Genomic DNA, 21,835 nt, shown 5'->3' on the forward strand with positions numbered 1-21,835 from the left:
GACTGGCAATTATACCTAATTATTTACAGTTCCCTTACACAGTTCCAGCCTGTGTTGGAATTTTAATTGTTTCTATTGTTCTCCTTATCTCTTCTTACATAAATACCACAAAATTTTAATATTAATTTATCTTTATGTTTTAGTAGTTGGCAGGGCAAGTCTCTCTGCTGCCTCCGCTGTTCTTTTTCATTGTTTGCTTTACTAGTCTCACCCATTTCAAAATAATTTTATCAAGTTCCATGAAAAACCCTGTTAAGATTTAGTTTGAAATTATACTGAATTTACAGCTTAATGTGGGAGAATCGACATTAGCATAATATTAAGCCTTTGGTTTCCTGCCCTTGCAAAAATTGTTGCCCTCTGCCTGGAAAGCCCTCCCTTTTTCGTCTGAGTTTGTATTCCTCAGCTCAGGTTTTGCTTCCTCTGTGAATTCTTCCCTGACTTTCCAAGTCAAATGAGGCGCTTAATATACCTATGCTCCTTGCACTTTATATGGCTTTCAGAAATTATCATGTTGCATTACAGTTTGTTTTCTGTACTCCATCACCCATCTGCCTCTCAATTTCCTTGAGGGGCAGGTGCCTTGTCTTTTAACTTCTGTAACTCTAGAACTAACCACAATGCTGTAGGTGCTCAAGAAATATCTGCTGAATGAACCCCTGGGTTCCAGTACCGGCTCTGCCACACCTAACCATGTCACTTCACCTCTCTGGAACAAAGCTTTTTCTCATCTATAAAATGAGAAGTTTCTAAAGTCACATGTAAGCCAAACTAACACTGAAGAAAAAAAAGCAGAAGCACGAGGAAAAACAGTAGCAATAACACCAAAGAACAGTAAAGCAATTAGAAGAATTAGAATAATATTTAAATGTGGATTTTAAAGTAGTGAAACGATTCCCATATGGTACTATACTGGGGGATATGTATCTTTATACATTTGTCAAAATCCATAGAATTTTGGATTCTATGGATCCAAACTATGGATTTTGGGTGATAATGATGTGTCAATGTAGGTTCATCAATTGTAGTAAATGTACCACTCTGATGGGGGATGCTAATAACGGGGCAGGATGTGCATGCACGGGCAGAGGTATCTGGGACTCTCTGTAACTTCTCCATTTTGCTGTGAACCTAAAACTGCTCTAATAATTAATCTAAAAAATTTTAAATGCCTAGAATATATAGACTTTTAACATTATTAATATATGTGTTTTTAGAAATTTCACTTTTATTATTGATTTTCTATGTTTGATTTGATAATATTAGCTTCTTTTCAAACTGTTCTGTAGAAACATTCATAATTTCATCTTGTCTGTGTACAATGTAATTGCATACCTGCCTTGCTTCTAATTAAAATATATCTATAAAGTTAAAAAGGAAAAATTTTTTTAATTTTTAAAAGAATATCTTCCATATTAGTAGGCATTATTTCTGTGACTATGAACCCTGAATACAACTGCCCTTAAACAAAAGTGGTGTCTGCGCTCATGGAGTCAGTGAGCTGGATCCTCTTCTTACCCTTATTGTGAAGATAGGCTATAGCTGAGGCGAGACTTCGAATGATCCACCTGGTCTCATTCTCTGAGAAATGACCTTTCCTATTCAGAATTCCTCTGAGTTCTCCATCCTCACAAAGCTCCATCACAAGGTACATTTTCTGACATTATAAATTTAAAAAGAGAGACAGAGAGCACAAATTATTTAGATGAGGATCTTTAAAATGTTATATATGGTATACGTCTAGCAGAAATATGGTTACAATCGATCTTTTCATTCAAAACTATTTGTTATCTATCATGTACAAGATACTATGCAGGATACTAGAGGAAAAAGGAAGCATAAGACACATAGTCTTTACCTTCAAGGAGTTCAGAGTTTCGCTATAATCACAATACCATGGGGTAATGGCTAACAGAAGAGGAATGTCCGAAATGTGATGAGGTTACAGAGGAGGGGAGCCTTTGCCTAAAGAATGCTCACTGAAGAGGCAACATACAGGCACGTCTGGATGACTGAATAGGGATTTATGGGTAGAGAATATGGGCAAGAACAGGCATAGCACATGGCATTTGCAGACTCCAAAGCTCAAAACAGCACTGGTGGGACTTCCCTGGCGGTCCAGTGGTTAAGACTCCGCCCTTCCACTGCAGGGGGCGCGGGTTCTATCCCTGGTCGGGAACTAAGATCCCGCATGCCAGCGCTGCAAGACAAGAAAGAAAGAAAAGAAAGAAAAGAAAGAAAGAAAAGAAAGAAAAGAAAGAAAAGAAAGAAAAGAAAGAAAAGAAAGAAAAGAAAGAAAGAAAGAAAGAAAGAAAGAAAGAAAGAAAGAAAGAAAGAAAGAAACCAGTGCTGGCAGTTAAAGAATAACAAGTATCTCAGTGTTAATAGCACTGGGAGTTTGGTAAGTCAGAGAAGACTGAGATGGTGAGGGGTGAGGCCAGAAAGAACACGTTGGTGTCAGGCTGTAAGGAGTCTTGGATGTCACACAAAGGAGCTGGGATTTTTTCTTTTTTCCCATATGCAATAAGGAGCCACTGAAGATTTTTTTTTTTTTTTTTTTTTGCGGTACGCGGGCCTCTCACTGCTATGGCCTCTCCCGTTGTGGAGCACAGGCTCCGGACGCGCAGGCTCAGCGGCCATGGCTCACGGGCCTAGCTGCTCCGTGGCATGTGGGATCTTCCCGGACCGGGGCATGAACCCTCGTCCCCTGCATCGGCAGGCGGACTCTCAACCACTGTGCCACCAGGGAAGCCCGCCACTGTAGATTTTAAGCTGATGTCTGGAGTGGGGGGAAAGGTATGTGCTACTATCAATTCTGCATTTCTAAATGAACACTCTAACAGTAATGAGGAGCAGAGTTCAACAAACTTTTTTCTGTAAAGGCCAGATCCAGGTAGTAAACATTTTTGGCTTTGAGGAACATACACAATCTCTTGCAACCACTCAACTCTGCTGTTACAGCATAAAAGCATCCATAAACGAAACTTTATTTATGGACTTTGAAATTCAGCTTCATATGATTTTAACATGTCATGAAATTTTACTCTTTTACGTTTTCTCCAACCATTTAAAAATGTATAAAACCTGGCTTATGGGCCATAAAAGAACAGGCCACATGCCACTGGCTCACATGCTGCGTAAGCTGACCTCTGATTATAAGAGGGTAGATGTGAGGCACAGAATGGAGAAAAGAAGGAAGAAGAAAAAGATGTGAAAATACCTGGAGGGAGAAATAGTGGGACTTAGTGACTAATTGGGTATAAATCGTAAAAAGCCACAAATGAAATGCCTCTTCCATATTTTCTGTTTCTGTGCATACATATTAAGATCACCTTAGGTATTCCGATAGCCAAGTCATCTATTAAGTCAAAAAGATTCACAGTCAACTAAAATGCGTGTCTTTTTCATACCTATGCTATTCAGACACAGACTACCCTCCATGTCTCCATTCTATCCTATACCACATTTTCACTGCTGTTTTTAAGATTCTGGCATCTGATCCTATTCTATTACCACTACTAGTGCAATTTCTGTGTTCAGTCAGCAAGCACGAATACAGGAGGACAAGGCTAACAACCATTCTTCCTATAGTCAAAATTCTGACTCACTCAATCTCAAGATGTTTAGAATTTCACAAGTAACTACAAGAATGCTGCAAAGTCTAACACGTAAATAAGCTTTTGAACTAGGCCGTAGTTTTTCCACTGACAACACTGTAGGATCATGAAATGAAATGGTAAGTGAACTATTTGGAAGGCAAAGTTATATTAGCAGTGCTTACAATATAAATTGATGTCATTTAAAAATGTGTACGTTGATAAAAGTTATATCAACAGAAGTTTTTTTACAACTCTTTATACAATTATTAAAAGTAATTGTGTAGAACATTTAGACTCACAGGAAACCATACATAGTCAAACTGCATGATCAGCATTACTATCTTAGCCTAACCCTTCAGGTAGCAATTTCCATTCATCCTTAAGATGGCTTCAACGGAAGGTCTAGGCATTTGTGTGAGTTGGGAAGATGGGGAGTCAGATGTGACCTGTGTGAATCAAGGGCAAACAATACATAAAAAAGACAATCACAGATGATGGTTTCTTTGGCCTTCAAATTATCCTAGATTTGGACTCCCACTTGATGAAGTAACAGATCAGACTTACCCTCCCTCCTGAAACAACTTAAGAAATGGACAAAATACATAAAATAACAATTTTCAGACATCAGACATCAGACAGCATCGGGCAGTGATCCCTGAGAGAGGGGAAACCTACGAGGCCAGCCCCGTGATTATCCTAGCTTACTGTCTGGAGAGTTTCCAAGCCACAGAGAAGGGAAAAGGAATCCAAACAGAGCCCAGCAGTCTACATGAACTGAGGAGATGGTGCTGGGAGTCCCTGAAGGCCAAGACAACTGAAGTTCACAGAGAAGATTACCAAAGAGGAGAAATCTATGGAGAGAAGGCTCCATAGATTTGCAGACAGCCCCCCCTCGACTCTTCAGCGAAGTACCAACTAGCACATATGTATGAGCAAACTACCCAAAGTTGGGAGAAGAACCATGTGAAAAGATCAGAAGAAACAATCACTGGCGCTTACACATGGCCAGGAAGGGTCTGTATTCCCATTAGCCAGAGTGGAAAATCTCATTATTCATGGGGTAGAATACTCAAAAGGGTCTTCCCTCATTAGTCTGGAAAAATTAGCCCTAGACCAAAGGCTGCTCTGGTGCCACCTAACAAAGCTTAAAGCAAGCTTGAAAAGTATCAAACTATTTCCGATAACTTAACTATGTCCCAGAATAAAGCTCAAAAATAGTTGTAAGAGTATAAAAAATAGCCAGCACCCAATCAACAATTAACAGGCATCTAAAGAAGCAGGCATATAACGAAGGGGAAAAAAATCAATCAATTAAAACTGACCTAGAAATGGCACATATGATAGAATTAAGAGAAAAGGACATTAAAGGTTATTGTAACTATATTTAAGGAGGAGGAAATAGTGAGCACGTTAAGTAGAAACATGGAAGATAGAAAAATGATCCAAAGCAAATTTCCATTGGAAGGGATAAACAGCGCATATGATGTTACAGAAAAAGAGATGACTGAATCTGAAGAGATCACAATAGAAACTCTGCGAAACTAAACAGGGAGAGAAAAAAGATTGGAAAAAAATGAATAGAGCATCAGTGAGCTTTGTACAATGTCAGGCAATCTCATGTGTACTTGAGGTCCTAAAAGTAGGAGAAGGCAGAAAAAATATTTGAAGAAATAATGGCCAAGATGTTCCTTAATTTGATGAAAACCATAAGCTCACAGATTCAAGAAGTTCCATGAACCCCAAGCCAGGATACATGAAGACAACTATACCAAGGCACAACATAATGAAATTGGTTAAAACTGATGATAAAGAGCAAAACTATTCTAAGCAGATTTGAGGATAAAATAAGTCACAGCTCTAAAACTGAAAAGGTAGAGAAGCCTTCTGGCACCACTGCCATATACTGCTCCCATAAAAGGTAACTGTGGTCGCTAACATTTATCAAGCACTTCTAATGAATCAAGCATAACGCATAACGCAAGTTGACTATTGCTGCCTTAGAGACTGTCAAAGGAAACAAAGAACAGTAGCTAACAGTCGATGAGATGTATGCTTTATATTCGCTTTCCCGTTTAATCCTTCAACAACCAAATGAGTTTGATACTATCATTAAACCAATCTTACAGATGAGGAAACTTAAGTATAGAGAGGTTGAGTAACTTGTCCATGGTCTCAGAGCTAATAAGTGTTGGAGCCAGGATTATATTGCACAGGCAATCTGATCCCAGAGTCCACGTGCGTAACCACTGTATCATACTGCCTCCGAGCAGAGAAATACCCAAGCCCACGTGCATAAACAACTTGAAGGCAGAATGGCAAATAACCCAGGCTTCAGAACAACTCTAAATGGAAATTACAAGCATTGAAAGACAAGAATGAAAACATCTAGGGAAGAAGGAAGATTAAACATATTAGTTTAAGACACAGATGACAAAATATCTTCTACATAGTGCCAAATATGCCCATACCAACTCTACTATGAAGCTAGACTTGCAAAATTATGACAATATTCCAAGAGACTCTAATGGAGAACCAAGGCAAAGCAAAAAGAAAGACACTTCTGAGGAAGCTCTGGTCACAAATGGGTTATATCTGAGGTTGTTTCAATTTTAAACATTTGTTTTCAACATGCCACCAGAAATTTCACTAAAAACGTCAATCTAATGATCAGACACCTAACTATAAAATCAACAATAAAAAGTCCTCCAGAATGCTCTCATCAATCTCCAGTGACAGACTCATCCCAAGGACATGAGCCACTGTGTCCCAAAAGGATTACTTCCCAAGGGAATGATGTTCATTTTGTAATAACAACAATTTTCAAAATGCAGCACCTGACAAAGCTTTACCTTAGGCGTCTCAAATACTTGTTCTAGATGTATAATGTGTTTGTGTTTCACACTTTTTAGGATGGTCACTTCCCGTTCAAGCAACTTCACAGCAGAGCTTCCAGCCTTCAATGATGAGGAAACATAGATTTCACATATGAATTTCATTACTGCATACCTCAATATAAAAGTTAAAGTTATTTAATATTTTTCCTACATTTTCTTTAGAAGTTCCTTTTTCAAAAGATAACATGCAACTTACCTATGTGTTAAGATTAAAGTATGCCCCATCTTATCCTTTGTCCAATTTTAAGAGATATATAATTTGGCCTCAAACCACGTTTCTTGGACTGTTTCTATAAATTAGCTACAACATGGTCTCTGTCATGTCACAAAATTATTGCAATTTTTAATAGCCTTTTTGGAATTTCCTTCAAAATCGTATTGATCCTTTGATGTTAGCATAATAAAAACAAAATCTACTTTCCCGGGCCATCAATTAGAAAACGGATATAAAGCATCTGTCTCATTAAATGTTAGAATTGTTAAAATAAAATGTTTTTGTTTTATTGTTGTTTTGTTTTGATTATATTTATATACATATCAAAAGAAACAACAGGCAGTGAGATTCTACACTTAGCCCTGCATTATATTACTTCCTAGTCCCCCAGCCTCAAAAATTTGAGAGAGAGAGAAAGAGCAGAGAGAGCAACGCGATCAAGATGGAGATGGAGATTTTGCCTTCAGACCAACCTAACGCCAATTTATCTCCTTACATGTAACCCTTAACCACACCTGACCAGGCCTTCATTCAGGGTGTAAGTAACTGTCTACAATGTCATCTAAGAAATTTCAGAAGGGCTTTCTCCACCCTAACCACCACTACCACCAACCCAGTCATCACCCCTCTTGATATCTAAATTACCATCATTATTCAAGGATAAACATTGTCCTCACTCACATGAAAATATCCCTGAAAGGGATAATAAAGTTCTTATTCCTCCCTCCTTACCCCTAACCCCTGCCCCCACCAAGTTTGGGAGAGACATAATAGTTCCTGAAGGACTGGAAAGGGATTGATCATAAGGCAAATTTTACCTAGTTAAAATTGTTCCTAGTGTCATCCCTGCTTCCAATTACCTTTACCCTTCAACCATTACCATCTCAGGAGGGATAGGAAACTGCCCACCCTCTGTGCCTCACCCATGGAGGATGAAAGTCACAGTTTAAGGTTATCCTAGAGGGTCAAGAGAAATAGTGATTGTGAGGAGTGAATTCCTATACAGACTAGATATGGAGAGTTATAACAATATCCATCTCAATCCTCTTCCTACCTCCCTCCACAAATGATTTGACCTGTATATAATGCAGTAAGATACTGTCCAATTCATATACTGACTATATAACTTTATTTTACTTAGTGTCCTGAAAACTCTCAGCATCAATAGGTATGTGCAAGATTATGAATTCCTAAAGTTGCAAGCAGGCATCCTGACTATATAACCCTAAAACCTAACCCCTAACCCAGTCTGGGATAGGAGCAAAGCAAAGGATATAACATCCCATTTATTTATTTATTTATTTTTTTAATAAATGTATTTATTGAATTTATTTATTTTTGGCTGGGTTGGGTCTTCATTGCTGTGCGCAGGCTTCCTCTAGTAGTGGCGAGCGGGGGCTACTCTTTGTTGTGGTACGTGGGCTTCTCATTGCGGTGGCTTCTCTTGTTGTGGAGCACGGGCTCTAGGCATGTGGGCTTCAGTAGTTGCGGCACGTGGGCTCAGTGGTCGTGGCTCACGGGCTCTAGAGCACAGGCTCCGTAGTTGTGGCGCACGGGCTTAGTTGCTCTGTGGCATGTGGGATCTTCCCGGACCAGGGATAGAACCCGTGTCCCCTGCATTGGCAGGCGGATTCTCAACCACTGTGCTACCAGGGAAGCCCCGACAGTTCATTTAGTTAATTCTAAAGATTTCTAGAAGGGCTCTGGATATCCCTTTATTTTTTTATTTTTTTGGATCTCCCTTTATTAAGATTTAATGTTACTGTATTAAACTTTAGGGGGAAATGGTATATAATTTCCTATGGCTTGTTTTAAAGAATACATAAAACCTACTATTTCCTTTTGTAAGTGTAATATTTATCATCGCAAATCCAAGGGGAAAACACCTAATGTTGTCTTTTGTTTTTCCTCGGGCATAGAAAGTGTTTTAAAGTTGATGAAACGATCAGATATAAAGCTTGAGGACTTAGATTCTCCCTTAAAAAGAAGCCCAGTTGTTCTTCACTCCAATGAAATCTAGTAAGACATACAGTGATTACAAGTAAACAGTACAGAAGAGAGTTGGGGGAAAAGTGGTTCAAACTGAAAGAGTAGGTAGGATGAATAAACAGAGTTAGCTACCAATGAGGAAATAGGGAATCAAAGGAAAGGCAAAGATAGGGACAAAGTATATCAGAACCACATCGGGAAAGACTACCGGGACCCATTTCTCACTAAGACATCACTAGCCCACAGCCCTCCATCTACACATACTGATGATCAGCCCTCACCTTCAGCTCACTCTGGTAAACTTTACCTATATTTGGTTATGCTGGTTATGTTAGGTAATCCTTTCATTTACTTTTTAGTACCTGTCTACTTGAGTTTAAGAACTGGTCCCGTCCCAGAAGGTTAGAGAAATATCCACATTTCTCCAGGGGAACAGCCTAGGCCCTGGCCCTCAGGGTCAGCTGTGTTAGTGTGAAAAACTGTACTGCCTACCCCACCCTGCACTGGCACTGTGCTCTCAGTAGGACGCTGCCGATATGCCTTACCTTTTCTTTGCTCACTCTTTTAATTGCCCACTTAGTTTCTGTCTCCTTGTCAATAGCTTCAATGACCATTCCAAAGCTCCCTTTTCCCAGTATTCTTCCAAAGGTATAGATTTCCTGGATAAAAAACATGAGTTCCTTTGTCTCTCTCTGCCATTCATCAGGATTACAAATAAACATATAATACTGACAGATATCCACCCAAGGGAAGAGTGATTCTGCTCCAGGGTAAAATCAAACAGAAGACACCCCATATTTGCTTCAATATTAATAAACACATCTTAATTAAACAAAAATAAGTTTTGATGAATTTTATTAAATATCCTTTAGAGGAAAACCATAAAAATCCTTACAAAGAAATGTAAAAAACTTCAAAAGCATAAAAAATGAACCTCTTATAAACTACAATATTAATGAAATGTCTTCATAAGAAAAAGGAGGAATGGAACATTCATACATGCAAATATATGTGTGTGTGTATAAGATACATTCAACCAAAAAATTATCACCAAACTCTGAGAGCTACACTATAAAATCAGCACATATTAACCACTGAACAACTGCTCTCCTGTTTACCAAGTAACCTTTTTTCTTTATCTTCACTGTTTCTATTAAAAAAATCACTTTTGTTGTTTTATTTCCTTTTGTTTTAGGAAAAGGAATATATGACCAAAATATTAATATACATCAGCACTGTAAAAAAAAATGAAAACCTTCCACAGTAACACTATCCAGACCAAGGATCCTTCTGCTTATCGTTTTACTCCTGCTTACAAAGACAGAATGTGTGGTCTTGCAACCAGCATTCCTCTTCATGTCGTAAAATAACAAGCAGGTAACTCATTTACACTTTCATTTCTTGTGAATTTGGTTGGAGGGAGTCAGTCTCCTTGATCTGAATCAACTCCAGGGCAGTAGCAAGAGTTTCTCGACCCATGATGCACAGGGACTAGAACAGGAGAGAACACCTGAGCTAATGCTGCTCGGGGAAGCCTCTGTTGGGTTAGCCAGCCAAAGCCTGCCTTAGAGATGCCATGTTCCCTCTGCGTGACTATTTTCATCTTCACCATGCAACAGGTAAGTTACTGCTAGACTTTATGTTTTCTACTGCTTACATTCCTTTCTTACTTTTGTAAAAGAAGATCCGTATCCAACTAATTACTTACCTCCTTAGGAAGGGCTTCTCTGCCTAACTCTGCACCATGGTAATTGTTTGTTTGACTTCCTTCAACATGTATGCATTGGTCCTCAAACACTATTATTACTCTCTTGCTTACAAACACTTTGGCTCATTTTTTTCCTTCCAAGATGGTCTAGAAACACCTTATGAAGAAGCTGTTTCTTTTGTATCCTTTAAAAAGCCTGCCTGAAACCTTGTAGGCAAAATATTCATGCTTAGTGCATGGGAGGAAAAGGGAGAAGGAAGAAGGGAAGGGAGGGGAGAGAAGGGGAAGGGAGGAAGAAAGGAAAGAAGGAAACGGAAAGAAAAAAGAGACAGAGGGAGGGAAGGGGAGAGACAGAAAGGAAAAGAAAGAAGAGAAGAGAAGAGAAGAAAAGGAAAAGAAAAGAAAAATGTTCAGCTTCAACATGTTAGATTTTCCTTGGATATTTCCTTGTGATACATACTTTGGGGGCTACAAAGATGAATAAAACATAATTACTGTTTTCTCATAATTTGTAGTCTACTCAAAAGACAAGATTATTACTTAAGTCATAAAATCTTAAGTTAAAAAAAAATACAAAATGACACTGGGGCCAGAGACCAGAGCTAAAATACTGGGAGAATAAGGGAAAACGTTATGAAAGACATGGCTTCTGAGATAGGCATGTGAGGGAACAAAGGCAAAAAAAAATAACTGAGAATATTTTTCTCTAATCCAATCACAGCAAGGAAGGTATTTCAAAGGAACAGCAGTGCAAATGTGGAATGAATGAGTGAGCTGATAAATGAACTGAATCAATAAATCAATCTAGTCAGCAAGCCAGCCAGTCAGGAACCTTCTATACATATGCATATTTGAGAGAAGTGAGAGACTGGGTACATGGAGTTGAACCCTGGAGAAGGAGCTCCAGATCTGAGGTCTTGAATGTTGTGAATGGTGACCCCCACTCAGGCAGGGCACATCCTGTCCAGGCGATTGTCCTCAGGACACTGCCTTCTGATGACTTATAATTACTTTGGCTTTTCCCTCTTCCCATTACCACTTGATAGTGAGAATTAAAGTCAAAAAACTAAGATGATTAAAATAAGACAAAACATTTTATTATATGTACCTGCAACTCCCAACTATACGCTATGTAAAATGAGTTAAATCTCCACTTAAACCTTTTATTCCCACAGAACAAAATAATCTCAATAATCCCTAACCACTTCCTCAACTTTTCTTGTCCTTTAAAAATTAACCTCTCATTTCATCTCTAGACATATAGAACCACAATTTGGACACAGTATTTTAATACTGTTTATAGGATTTTTAAAATGAAGAATGGGTAGAAAAATAGTCCAACTGCCCAACTAGTTGTTTATAAATTAATCTTCTTCTTCAACTAACTCCTTTGGCATCATTACATAGTGATGACAATAAGGAGAAAATGACTTCTTGTTTGTAATAATTTTAAGAGGATGCTATTACAATGATAACGTAGATCTCTTTTTATTGACATATAAGAAGTCCATGATATAGTATAGAGTGTGAAAGCATGCATGATATGATCCCATTACGAAAAATCTGTATATGTGGAGGTGCTTACATTGATGTCTGGAAAGTTGTTCATCTAAATATTAAGAATAGTTATCATTAGGTAGTAGAACTTTGGATGACTGTAGCTTCCTTTTTTATACTCTTCTGAAATGTTTGATATCTTTAAAATGAGCCTGTCTATTTAATAGGGGAAGAGAAACTTCCACTATACCATTTAATGTTATTTCTTAAAAATATGTGTATATTTGAAATATTTTACAATTTAAACCAGGAAAAAAACAAAAACAAAAAATAGGGTAAGACTTATACATGCCTAGAAAAATGAAGTGAAGACAATAAATGTTAAAATTGTTTATGTCTGGCTCATGATTTTTATCTTCTTCACTTTTCTATCTATATTTTCCTAATTTTTCAAAACACATACATTTTGCTTTTATAAAAGCTCTTATGGTTAAATTTAAAACTCAGTAAATTTGTGGATTTTTTTAAAATTCAGGTCTTTTGTTTACAGGGGAAGATTTAAACTTTTCAGGTCAGAAGTTCTCAGAAAGTTTTTCTGATCTCTTCAAGTAAATTGCCAAATATTTCTTAAAGTAATTTTTTAAAGTTATTTAACATTAACACAATTTTCTTCTTGTTGTTCTTGTTGCAGTTCCTTTAATCTGGTGTTAAAGGAACACATTTTAATTTCCAAAATGGTACTAATATTTAAGTCATATTTGTATATAAGAATTAGAATCCTGGGAAGAATAATATTGGTATTCACTCAGTCACAGGCTGGAAAAATATGGAGGGGTCCATGAGGGAAATTCTAGCCTCACTACTGGTCATCAAAGAAGTGAACAGCCAAACCATCTAAGTCACCTGGTCTCTGTCTGCATCCTGAATAGGTCTATACAAAGACTCCACAACTGCCCTCAGCAACAGGCAAGACCTGGAGACCAAAATGTTCTCATTTTGTCTAATAAAAATGCTCTCCACTTTAATTATTAAAGTCCATTTGCACCTCTATGAACAGAAAAAATAATTAATCTGCATTTTCTTTAGTAAAGGCTTTGACATACTTAAAAATGGTAAGTTTCCTCTTTCCTTTCCTTAGAGACTTACTTTTAAATCATTTTTGCCATTAACACTGACTTAGAAGAAACTGGAAAATTTCTAGTAGCTTCAGTTTGCTCTCTATATACCTGAATAGCAGCCCCATTGTCCATCCTTATGTGAGGAACTTTTCCTTCTGTAAAGTTGCCTCGACCCCACTGTTGTTGAGATGATTTTCTCTCTACACTTGAGGTTTCTGAGGGCTTGGACCAAAAAGAAATTTTAATATTAACTTTAAGATATAATAATCTGACAAATCTTTAATGTGTGTCAAGATATTTATTGTGTACAAGACAGTTTACTGTTTTTTTCAAATTCTAAGCCCTATATAATTCATTCACTCATTAGGCTAAAAGAGGCCTTAAGAAGTTATTCAATCTAATCTCCTCTATCCAGGCAAGTCTACATGATGACTTGCATAGAAGATAAATCAGGACTTAAAATCTTTAACACCACAAAAGAAAGCAACTTCACAGCTTTCTCAATCACCCTTGTTTCAAGACATAACAGTCATCTCAAATAGGTTATACACAAAAAATTACTGGCCAGACATTCACAAAATATGCTTTGAATGAAGATAACATAGCAATAATTCACTCAGAGACACCTATATGGAAAAAACTATACCATAATACAAATCAGAAATAACAGTTTAGGGTGAAAATGTGAAAAGGGTACAAACTTGAGGGCTGAGAACCTAACTTTTCTTAAACTTACTGCTCTCTGTCTCCAAAGTTGTGCTATATCAATGACAATCTTCCATAGTGCCTCTCCTCTATAAAGGCGAATATACCAAAACCTGTCCAACTGGGTAGTCATAGATTGTAACTAATGCAAGTCAATTTTGTAAGGTATACTTGATATTCCATCTAGATAACCAGGAACTGTCTTAAGTAATAACCACCCTATATTTAACCACAACCATAAATCTCATTCTGCATCAGTTGAAGAAAATGCCCCCAAATTCAGATTGAATTCAATTTGAAAACCAATTCATTTCCATATAAACCATTTTTAAAAAAAGAAGCTGGAATAACATTCTGAATTATTCATAATCCTGAGAAATCATTAATTTGGGCAGTCGTTGGAAAGAGCATAAAAGAAATTACCAACCAACTTTTCTCACCTCTTATGTAAGAAAGAAATGTTACTTTAATAGTTAAGAAGGCAATGAATTGGCTGACAAGGGTCCATGGGATATGGATGAATCTAGGGATGGGATCAGGGAATGGGACATCCACTTGTGTTGAATCTTCAATATTTACCAAATCTTTTCCAGAGGTACTATCTTTGCTGGCTTGTCTTTCTTTTTTTCTCTCTGGTGAAACTGTAAATTCTGAACTACCAGTGCTCGATGTCTGTGACATTTCCACCACTGACATTGGAGAAAGCTTTGTTTTACAAGAACATACACAAAGCACATTTCTCTGAGAAGCAGATGAACAGTTGGGGCATTTTGTGAATTTTTTACCACAGCTGCTATCAGCCATTTGCCTAACTCTTCAACAAAAGCAACTTGAAAGAAAGATGTTTCCAGTGTTTGAGGAAAACAACCAGACCAAAAGGATAAGGTAAGCTGATGACGAAAACTGTAACTTCCAAGTGGTGAGGTCCTTAGGTTAACGATGCACTAGACTTACAGTCACACATGAGAGCTGCAGGTAGAAAAGAAATCACCATTTAGAAAATTCTTTCTTATCCAATCACCCTCCTAGAAATCAAAGAAAAACTAGCAACTAGCACCAAAAGCATCCTGCCTATACATGAAAGTTAATATTTACAACAAAATTAGAACATATTTCTAAAAACCAATACATTCTCATCTTCCAAAATTGAATTCTTGAACTCCAGACATTTTATTTACTTAAGAGTCGAAAGAATCACCCTCTGTACAGAATCATAAAACTTAAAAAAGCATGGTCTAAGGAAATTTGGTGGATTGATATCAATTTTTTTTAATGAAGTAGAATAGAATAGATATATATGAGAGTATTTTGCATAGATCCTTGGTAAGTTTTGTGAAACTTAAAAAAATTATAGATATGAATGTACAGAATGTGTGTGTGTGAGTGTGTGTACACTTGGTCACAGTTTAAAATGTATTTCTTAGTGTGGGTTGTGGTAAAAAGAAAAAAGACTTAAAAATACTGATATAAAACGTACACTACTGTGGCTTCAGAAGTTAATAAGCCTTAGTCCACTTATTATCAGAGCAAAGCCATATCACACACTTTACAAAGGAGTAGATAATTTGATTTTATAAAACTATCTAATTCTAGAAGTTCAAAGGCAATATTAGAAGTATCCTCATTTTTATTCTCAAACAGAAAAATAGGAACGAGTGGGTACTATTTTCCCAAGTGAAGAACAGGTACGCCCATCATTCTACCTAACTAGAGTTACTGCAGCTGTATGGTGGCAAGTCAGAGAGATGTGAGCTGAGGAAGGAGGGGGATGTGTTCTGCAGCACATGAAAGAGAATACTTTGAGACACTTCCAGAAGGAACTGGGAGTACATCGTTATGGTTTTGTGCCATCCTACTTCAGGTATTACTTAAAAGTGTATTTTGAAGTCATAGATTGATAAGGCTGGGGTATATGGACTATACCTTTGTTCTTTGTACTGGAATAAACTTGACCAGAATAGGAGTTAGATATCTTTATTTCATTAAAGAAATATATTTCCAGTTTTAATTGTCTAAGACTGATTTTCTAATCAGAAACAAGGGCTAACGTTGATCAAATCTTTATCTATTGCGATTACCATATTTTTTCTTATTAGATCTTTTGATATGCTGTATTGAATTAAAAGCTTTCCTAATATTAAAGCATTCTTACATTTATAGTATGAACCCTACATGATCATGATGGATGATTCTTTCAATGTGCTGAAAAGTTGAAATGTTTGTATCTTGACTTTTCACAGTTATATTCATAAGTTAAACTGGTCTATAATTTTCCTTTTCACTCATCTTTGTCAGGTTTTGATACAAGATCCTGGCAGCTTTATAAAATAAATTGGGTATCTTTCCATCTCGCAATGCTTTGTAACAATCTGTATAGCATGGCAATCTACAGGAAAATCTCCCAGGCCCTTAGGATTTTATGAAAGATACTGCTAGTAGTTTATCCAATGTTTATTCCCCCATTCTTCCTTATTAACAGAATCCTGATTTTTGTCTGGGACAGCAGTATGCTAATTAAAATCCTCCATTTCCTAGCATCCCTTGCAGCTTGCAGATGGCCATGTGACTTTTGACCATGAACCTTACAGAATGAAAGCAAAGTTGTACTTAAAAGAAAACTTTATCAAAAACAGAAAAAAAACTTTATTAAAAACATCAAAAAATAGTTGTCTTTTTCTTAGCTCTGTTCAGAAAGCATTTCCTTTAGTTTTTCTCTCAATTTCTCACTAAGTGATATTATCACTGTATCACTGACATTGACACAGACTGCCGAGTACTTTTTTTTTTATACTGTCCATTTTATTATTTTTTAACATCTTTATTGGAGTATAATTGCTTCACAATGTTGTTCTACTTTCCGCTGCACAACAAAGTGAATCAGCCATATGTATGCATATATCCCCATATTCCCCCCCCCTTGCGTCTCCCTCCCACCCTCCCTATCCCACCCCTCCAGGTGGCCACAAAGCACCAAGCTGATACCCCTGTGCAATGCAGCTGCTTCCCACTAGATATCTATTTTACATTTGGTAGTGTATATATGTCAATGCTACTTTCTCACTTCGTCCCAACTTAAACTTCCCCTTCCCCGTGTCCTCAAGTCCATTCTCTACATCAGCATCTTTATCCCTGGCCTGTGCCCCTGGGTTCATCAGAACTTTTTTTCTGATTCCATAAATATGTGTTAGCATATGGTATTTGTTTTTCTCTTTCTGACTTACTTCACTCTGTATGACAGACTCTACGTCCATCCACCTCACTACAAATAACTCAATTTTGTTTATTTTTATGGCTGAATAATATTCCATTGTATATATGTGCCCCATCTTCTTCATCCATTCATCTGTTGATGGACACTTAAGTTGCTTCCACGTCCTGGTTATTGTAAATAGTGCTGCAATGAACACTGTGGTAAATGACTCTTTTTCAATTATGCCCAGGGTATATGCCCAGGGTATATGCCCAGTAGTGGGATTGCTAGGTCATATGGTAGTTCTATTTTTAGTTTTTTAAGGAACCTCCATATTGTTCTCCATAGCAGCTGTATCAATTTACATTCCCACCAACACTGCAAGAGGGCTCCCTTTTCTCCACACCCTCTCCATCATTTATTGTTTGTAAATTTTGGGATAATGGCCATTCTGACTGGTGTGAGGTGATACTTCATTGTAGTTTTCATTTGCATTTCTCTAATGATTAGTGATGTTGAGCATCCTTTCATGTGTTTGCTGGCAATCTGTATATCTTCTTTAGAGAAACGTCTATTTAGGGCTTCTGCTCATTTTTGGATTGGGTTGTTTGTTTTATTAATATTGAGCTGCATGAGCTGTTTATATATTTTGGAGATTAATCCTTTGTCTGTTGATTTCTTTGCAAATATTTTCTCCCATTCTGAGGGTTGTCTTTTCGTCTTGTTTGTAGTTTCCTTTGCTTTGCAAAAGCTTTTAAGTTCCATTAGGTCCCATTTGTTTATTTTTGTTTTTACTTCCATTAGTCTAGGAGGTGGATCAAAAAAGATCTTGCTGTGATTTATGTCAAAAAGTATTCTTCCCATGTTTTCCTCTAAGAGTTTTATAGTGTCTGGCCTTACATTTAGGTCTTCAATCCATTTTGAGTTTATTTTTGTGTATGGTGTTAGGGAGTGTTCTAATTTCATTCCTTTACATCTAGCTGTCCAGTTTTCCCAGCACCACTTGAAGAGACTGTCTTTTCTCCATTGTATAACCTTGACTCCTTTGTCATAGATTAGTTGACCACAGGTGCATGGGTTTATCTCTGGGCTTTCTATCCTGTTCCATCAATCTATATTTCTGTTTTTGCGCCAGCGCCTTGTCTTGATTACTGTAGCTTTATAGTATAGTCTGAAGTCAGGGAGTCTGATTCCTCCAGCTGTTTTTTTCCCTGGTTTGGCTATGTGGGGTCTTTTGTGTCTCCATACAAATTTTAAGATTTTTTGTCCTAGTTCTGTAAAAAATGCCATTGGTAATTTGATAGCGATTACATTGAACCTGTAGATTGCTTTGGGTAGTATAGTCATTTTCACAATATTGATTCTTCCAATCCAAGAACATGGTATATCTCTCCATCTGTTTGTATCATCTTCAATTTCTTTCATCAGTGTCTTATAGTTTCCTGCATACAGGTCTTTTGTCTCCCTAGGTAAGTTAATTCCTAGGTATTTTATTCTTTTTGTTGCAATGGTAAATGGGAGTGTTTCCTTAATTTCTCTTTCAAATTTTTCATCATTAGTGTATAGGAATGCAAGAGATTTCTGTGCATTAATTTTGTATCCTGCAACTTCACCGAATTCATTGATTAGCTCTAGTAGTTTTCTGGTAGCATCTTTAGGATTCTCTATGTATAGTATCATGTCATCTGCAGACAGTGACAGTTTTACTTCTTCTTTTCCTATTTGTATTCCTTTTATTTCTTTTTCTTCTCTGATTGCTGTGGCTAAAACTTCCAAAACTATGTTGAATAATAGTGGTGAGAGTGGGCAACCTTGTCTTGTTGCTGGTCTAAGAAGAAATGGTTTCAGTTTTTCACCATTGAGAACGATGTTGGCTGTGGGTGTGTCATATATGGCCTTTATTATGTTCAGGTAGGTTCCCTCTGTGCCTACTTTCTGGAAAGTTTTTATCATAAATGGGTGTTGAATTTTGTCAAAAGCTTTTTCTGCATCTATTGAGATGATCATATGGTTTTTATCCTTCAATTTGTTAATACGGTATATCACATTGATTGATTTGTATACACTGAAGAATCCTTGCATTCCTGGGATAAACTCCACCTGGTCATGTGTATGATCCTTTTAATGTGCTGTTGGATTCTGTTTGCTACTATTTTGTTCAGGATTTTCGCATCTATGTTCATCAGTGATATTGGCCTGAGGTTTTCTTTTCTTGTGACATCTTTGTCTGGTTTTGGTATCAGGGTGATGGTGGTCTCATAGAATGAGTTTAGGAGTGTTCTTCCCCCTACTATATTTTGGAAGCGTTTGAGAAGGATAGGTGTTAGTTCTTCTCTAAATGTTTGATAGAATTCGCCTGTGAAGCCATCTGGTCCTGAGCTTTTGTTTGTTGGAAGATTTTTAATCACAGTCTCAATTTCAGTGCTTGTGATTGTTTATACTTTCTATTTCTTCCTGGTTCAGTCTCGGAAGGTTGTGCTTTTCTAAGAATTTGTCCATTTCTTCCAGGTTGTCCATTTTATTGGCATATAGTTGCTTGTAGTAATCTCTCATGATCCTTTGTATTTCTGCAGTGTCAGTTGTTACTTCTCCTTTTTCATTTCTAATGCTGTTGATTTGATTCTTCTCCCTTTTTTTCTTGGTGAGTCTGGCTAATGGTTTATCAATTTTGTTTATATTCTCAAAGAACCAGCTTTTAGTTTTATTGATCTTTGCTATTGTTTCCTTCATTTCTTGTTCATTTATTTCTGATATGATGTTTAAGATTTCTTTCCTTCTGCTAATTTTGGGGGATTTTGTTCTTCTTTCTCTAATTGCTTTAGGTGTAAAGTTAGGTTGTTTATTTGAGATTTTTCTTGTTTCTTGAGATAGGATTGTATTGCTATAAACTTCCCTCTTAGAACAGCTTTTGCTGCATCCCACAGGTTTTGGGTCATCCTGTTTTCATTGTCATTTGTTTCTAGGTATTTTTTTATTTCTTCAGTGATCTCTTGGTTATTTAGTAGTGTATTGTTTAGCTTCCATGTGTTTGTATGGTTTACAGATTTTTTCCTGTAATTGATATTTAGTCTCCTAGCATTGTGGATGGAAAAGATACTTGATACGATTTCAATTTTCTTAAATTTACCAAGGCTTGATTTGTGACGCAAGATATTATCTTCCCTGGAGAATGTTCCATGAGCACTTGAGAAGAAAGTGTATTCTGTTGTTTTTGGATGGAATGTCCTATAAATATGAATTAAGTCCATCTTTTTTAACGTGTCATTTAAAGCTTGTGTTTCCTTATTTATTTTCATTTTGGATGATCTGTCTATTGGTGAAAGTGGGGTGTTAAACTCCCCTACTATGATTGTGTTACTGTCAATTTCCCCTTTTATGGCTGCTAACATTTGCCTTATATATTGAGGTGTTCCTATGTTGGGTGGATAAATATTTACAATTGTTGTATCCTCTTCTTGGATTGATCCCTTGATCATTATGTAGTGTCCTTCTTTGTCTCTTGTAACATTTTTTTTTTTTTTTTTTTGCGGTACACGGGCCTCTCACGTTGCGAAACACAGGCTCCGGACGCACAGGCCCAGCGGCCATGGCTCATGGGCCCAGCCACTCCACAGCATGGGGGATCCTCCCGGACCAGGGCATGAACCCACGTCCCCCGCATCGGCAGGTGGACCCTCAACCACTGTGCCACCAGGGAAGCCCTCTTGTAACATTCTTTACTTTAAAGTCTATTTTATCAGATATGAGTATTGCTACTCAAGCTTTCTTTTTTTTTTTTTTTTTTTTTTTTTGGGGTACACAGGCCTCTCACTGTCATGGCCTCTCCTGTTGTGAAGCACAGGCTCCGGACGTGCAGGCTCAGCAGCCATGGGTCACGGGCCTAGCCGCTCCACGGCATGCAGGATCTTCCTGGACCGGGGCACGAACCTGTGTCCCATGCATCGGCAGGCAGACTGTCAACCACTGCGCCACCAGGAAAGCCCTCAAGCTTTCTTTTGATTTCCATTTGCATGGAATATCTTTTTCCATCCCCTCACTTTCAGTCTGTATGTGTCCCTAGGTCTGAAGTGGGTCACTTGTAGACAGCATATATATGGGTCTTGTTTTTGTATCCATTCAGCCAGTCTATGTCTTTTGGTTGGAGCGTTTAATCCATTTACATTTAAGTAATTATCGATATGTATGTTGCTATTACCATTTTCTGAATTGTTTTGGGTTTGTTTTTGTAGGTCTTTTACTTCTCTTGTGTTTCCTGCCTAGAGAAGTTCCTTTAGCATTTGTTGTAAAGCTGGTTTGGTGGTGCTGAATTCTCTTAACTTTTGCTTGTTTGTAAAGGTTTTAATTTCTCCATCAAATCTGAATGAGATCCTTGCTGGGTAGAGTAATCTTGGTTGTAGGTTCTTCCCTTTCCTCACTTTAAATATGTCCTGCCACTCCCTTCTGGCTTGCAGAGTTTTTGCTGAAAAATCAGCTGTTAATCTTATGGGGTTTCCGTTGTATGTTATTTATTGCATTTCCTTTGCTGCTTTTAATATTTTTTCTGGTATTTAATTTTTGATAGTTCTATTATATGAATCTCGGCATGTTTCTCTTTGGGTTTACCCTGTATGGGACTTTCTGCACTTCCTAGACTTCACTGAGTATTTCCTTTCCCATGTTAAGGCAGTTTTCGACTATAATCTCTTCAAATATTTTCTCAGACTCTTTCTTTTTCTCTTCTTCTCCTGGGACCCCTATAACTTGAATTATGGTGTGTTTAATGTCATCTCAGAGGTCTCTGAGACTGTCCTCAATTTTTTTCATTTTTTTTCCTTTATTCTGCTCCCTGGCAGTTATTTCCACCATTTTATCTTCCAGCTCGCTTATCCATCCTTTTGCCTCAGTTTTTCTGTTATTGATTCCTTCCAGAATTTTTTTTTTT

At 37.3% G+C, this 21,835-nt stretch overlaps 1 protein-coding gene across 6 annotated transcripts in view; it reads right to left on the reverse strand.

Annotated features, from left to right (window-relative positions):
- Window positions 1–21,835, reverse strand: part of STK33 (serine/threonine kinase 33) — a 173,485-nt gene that overhangs the window by 65,793 nt on the left and 85,857 nt on the right. For 4 of the 6 annotated variants that reach the window (XM_073808592.1, XM_073808590.1, XM_073808591.1 and 1 more), the window contains 5 exons: window positions 14,304–14,693; window positions 13,128–13,241; window positions 9,242–9,355; window positions 6,449–6,553; window positions 1,519–1,657 (listed from right to left, as the gene is read on the reverse strand). In XM_073808592.1, coding sequence (XP_073664693.1) covers window positions 1,519–1,657; window positions 6,449–6,553; window positions 9,242–9,355; window positions 13,128–13,241; window positions 14,304–14,528 — 697 coding nt within the window. In that variant the 5' untranslated portion in view covers window positions 14,529–14,693. Of the gene's footprint in view, window positions 1–1,518; window positions 1,658–6,448; window positions 6,554–9,241; window positions 9,356–13,127; window positions 13,242–14,303; window positions 16,604–21,835 lie in introns of those variants that run through there. The other 2 variants (XM_073808593.1, XM_073808595.1) reach the window with 2 other exon arrangements.

This window comes from Tursiops truncatus, chromosome 8 (assembly GCF_011762595.2).
Source record: "Tursiops truncatus isolate mTurTru1 chromosome 8, mTurTru1.mat.Y, whole genome shotgun sequence".
In the NCBI taxonomy this organism is placed as follows: domain Eukaryota; kingdom Metazoa; phylum Chordata; class Mammalia; order Artiodactyla; family Delphinidae; genus Tursiops; species Tursiops truncatus.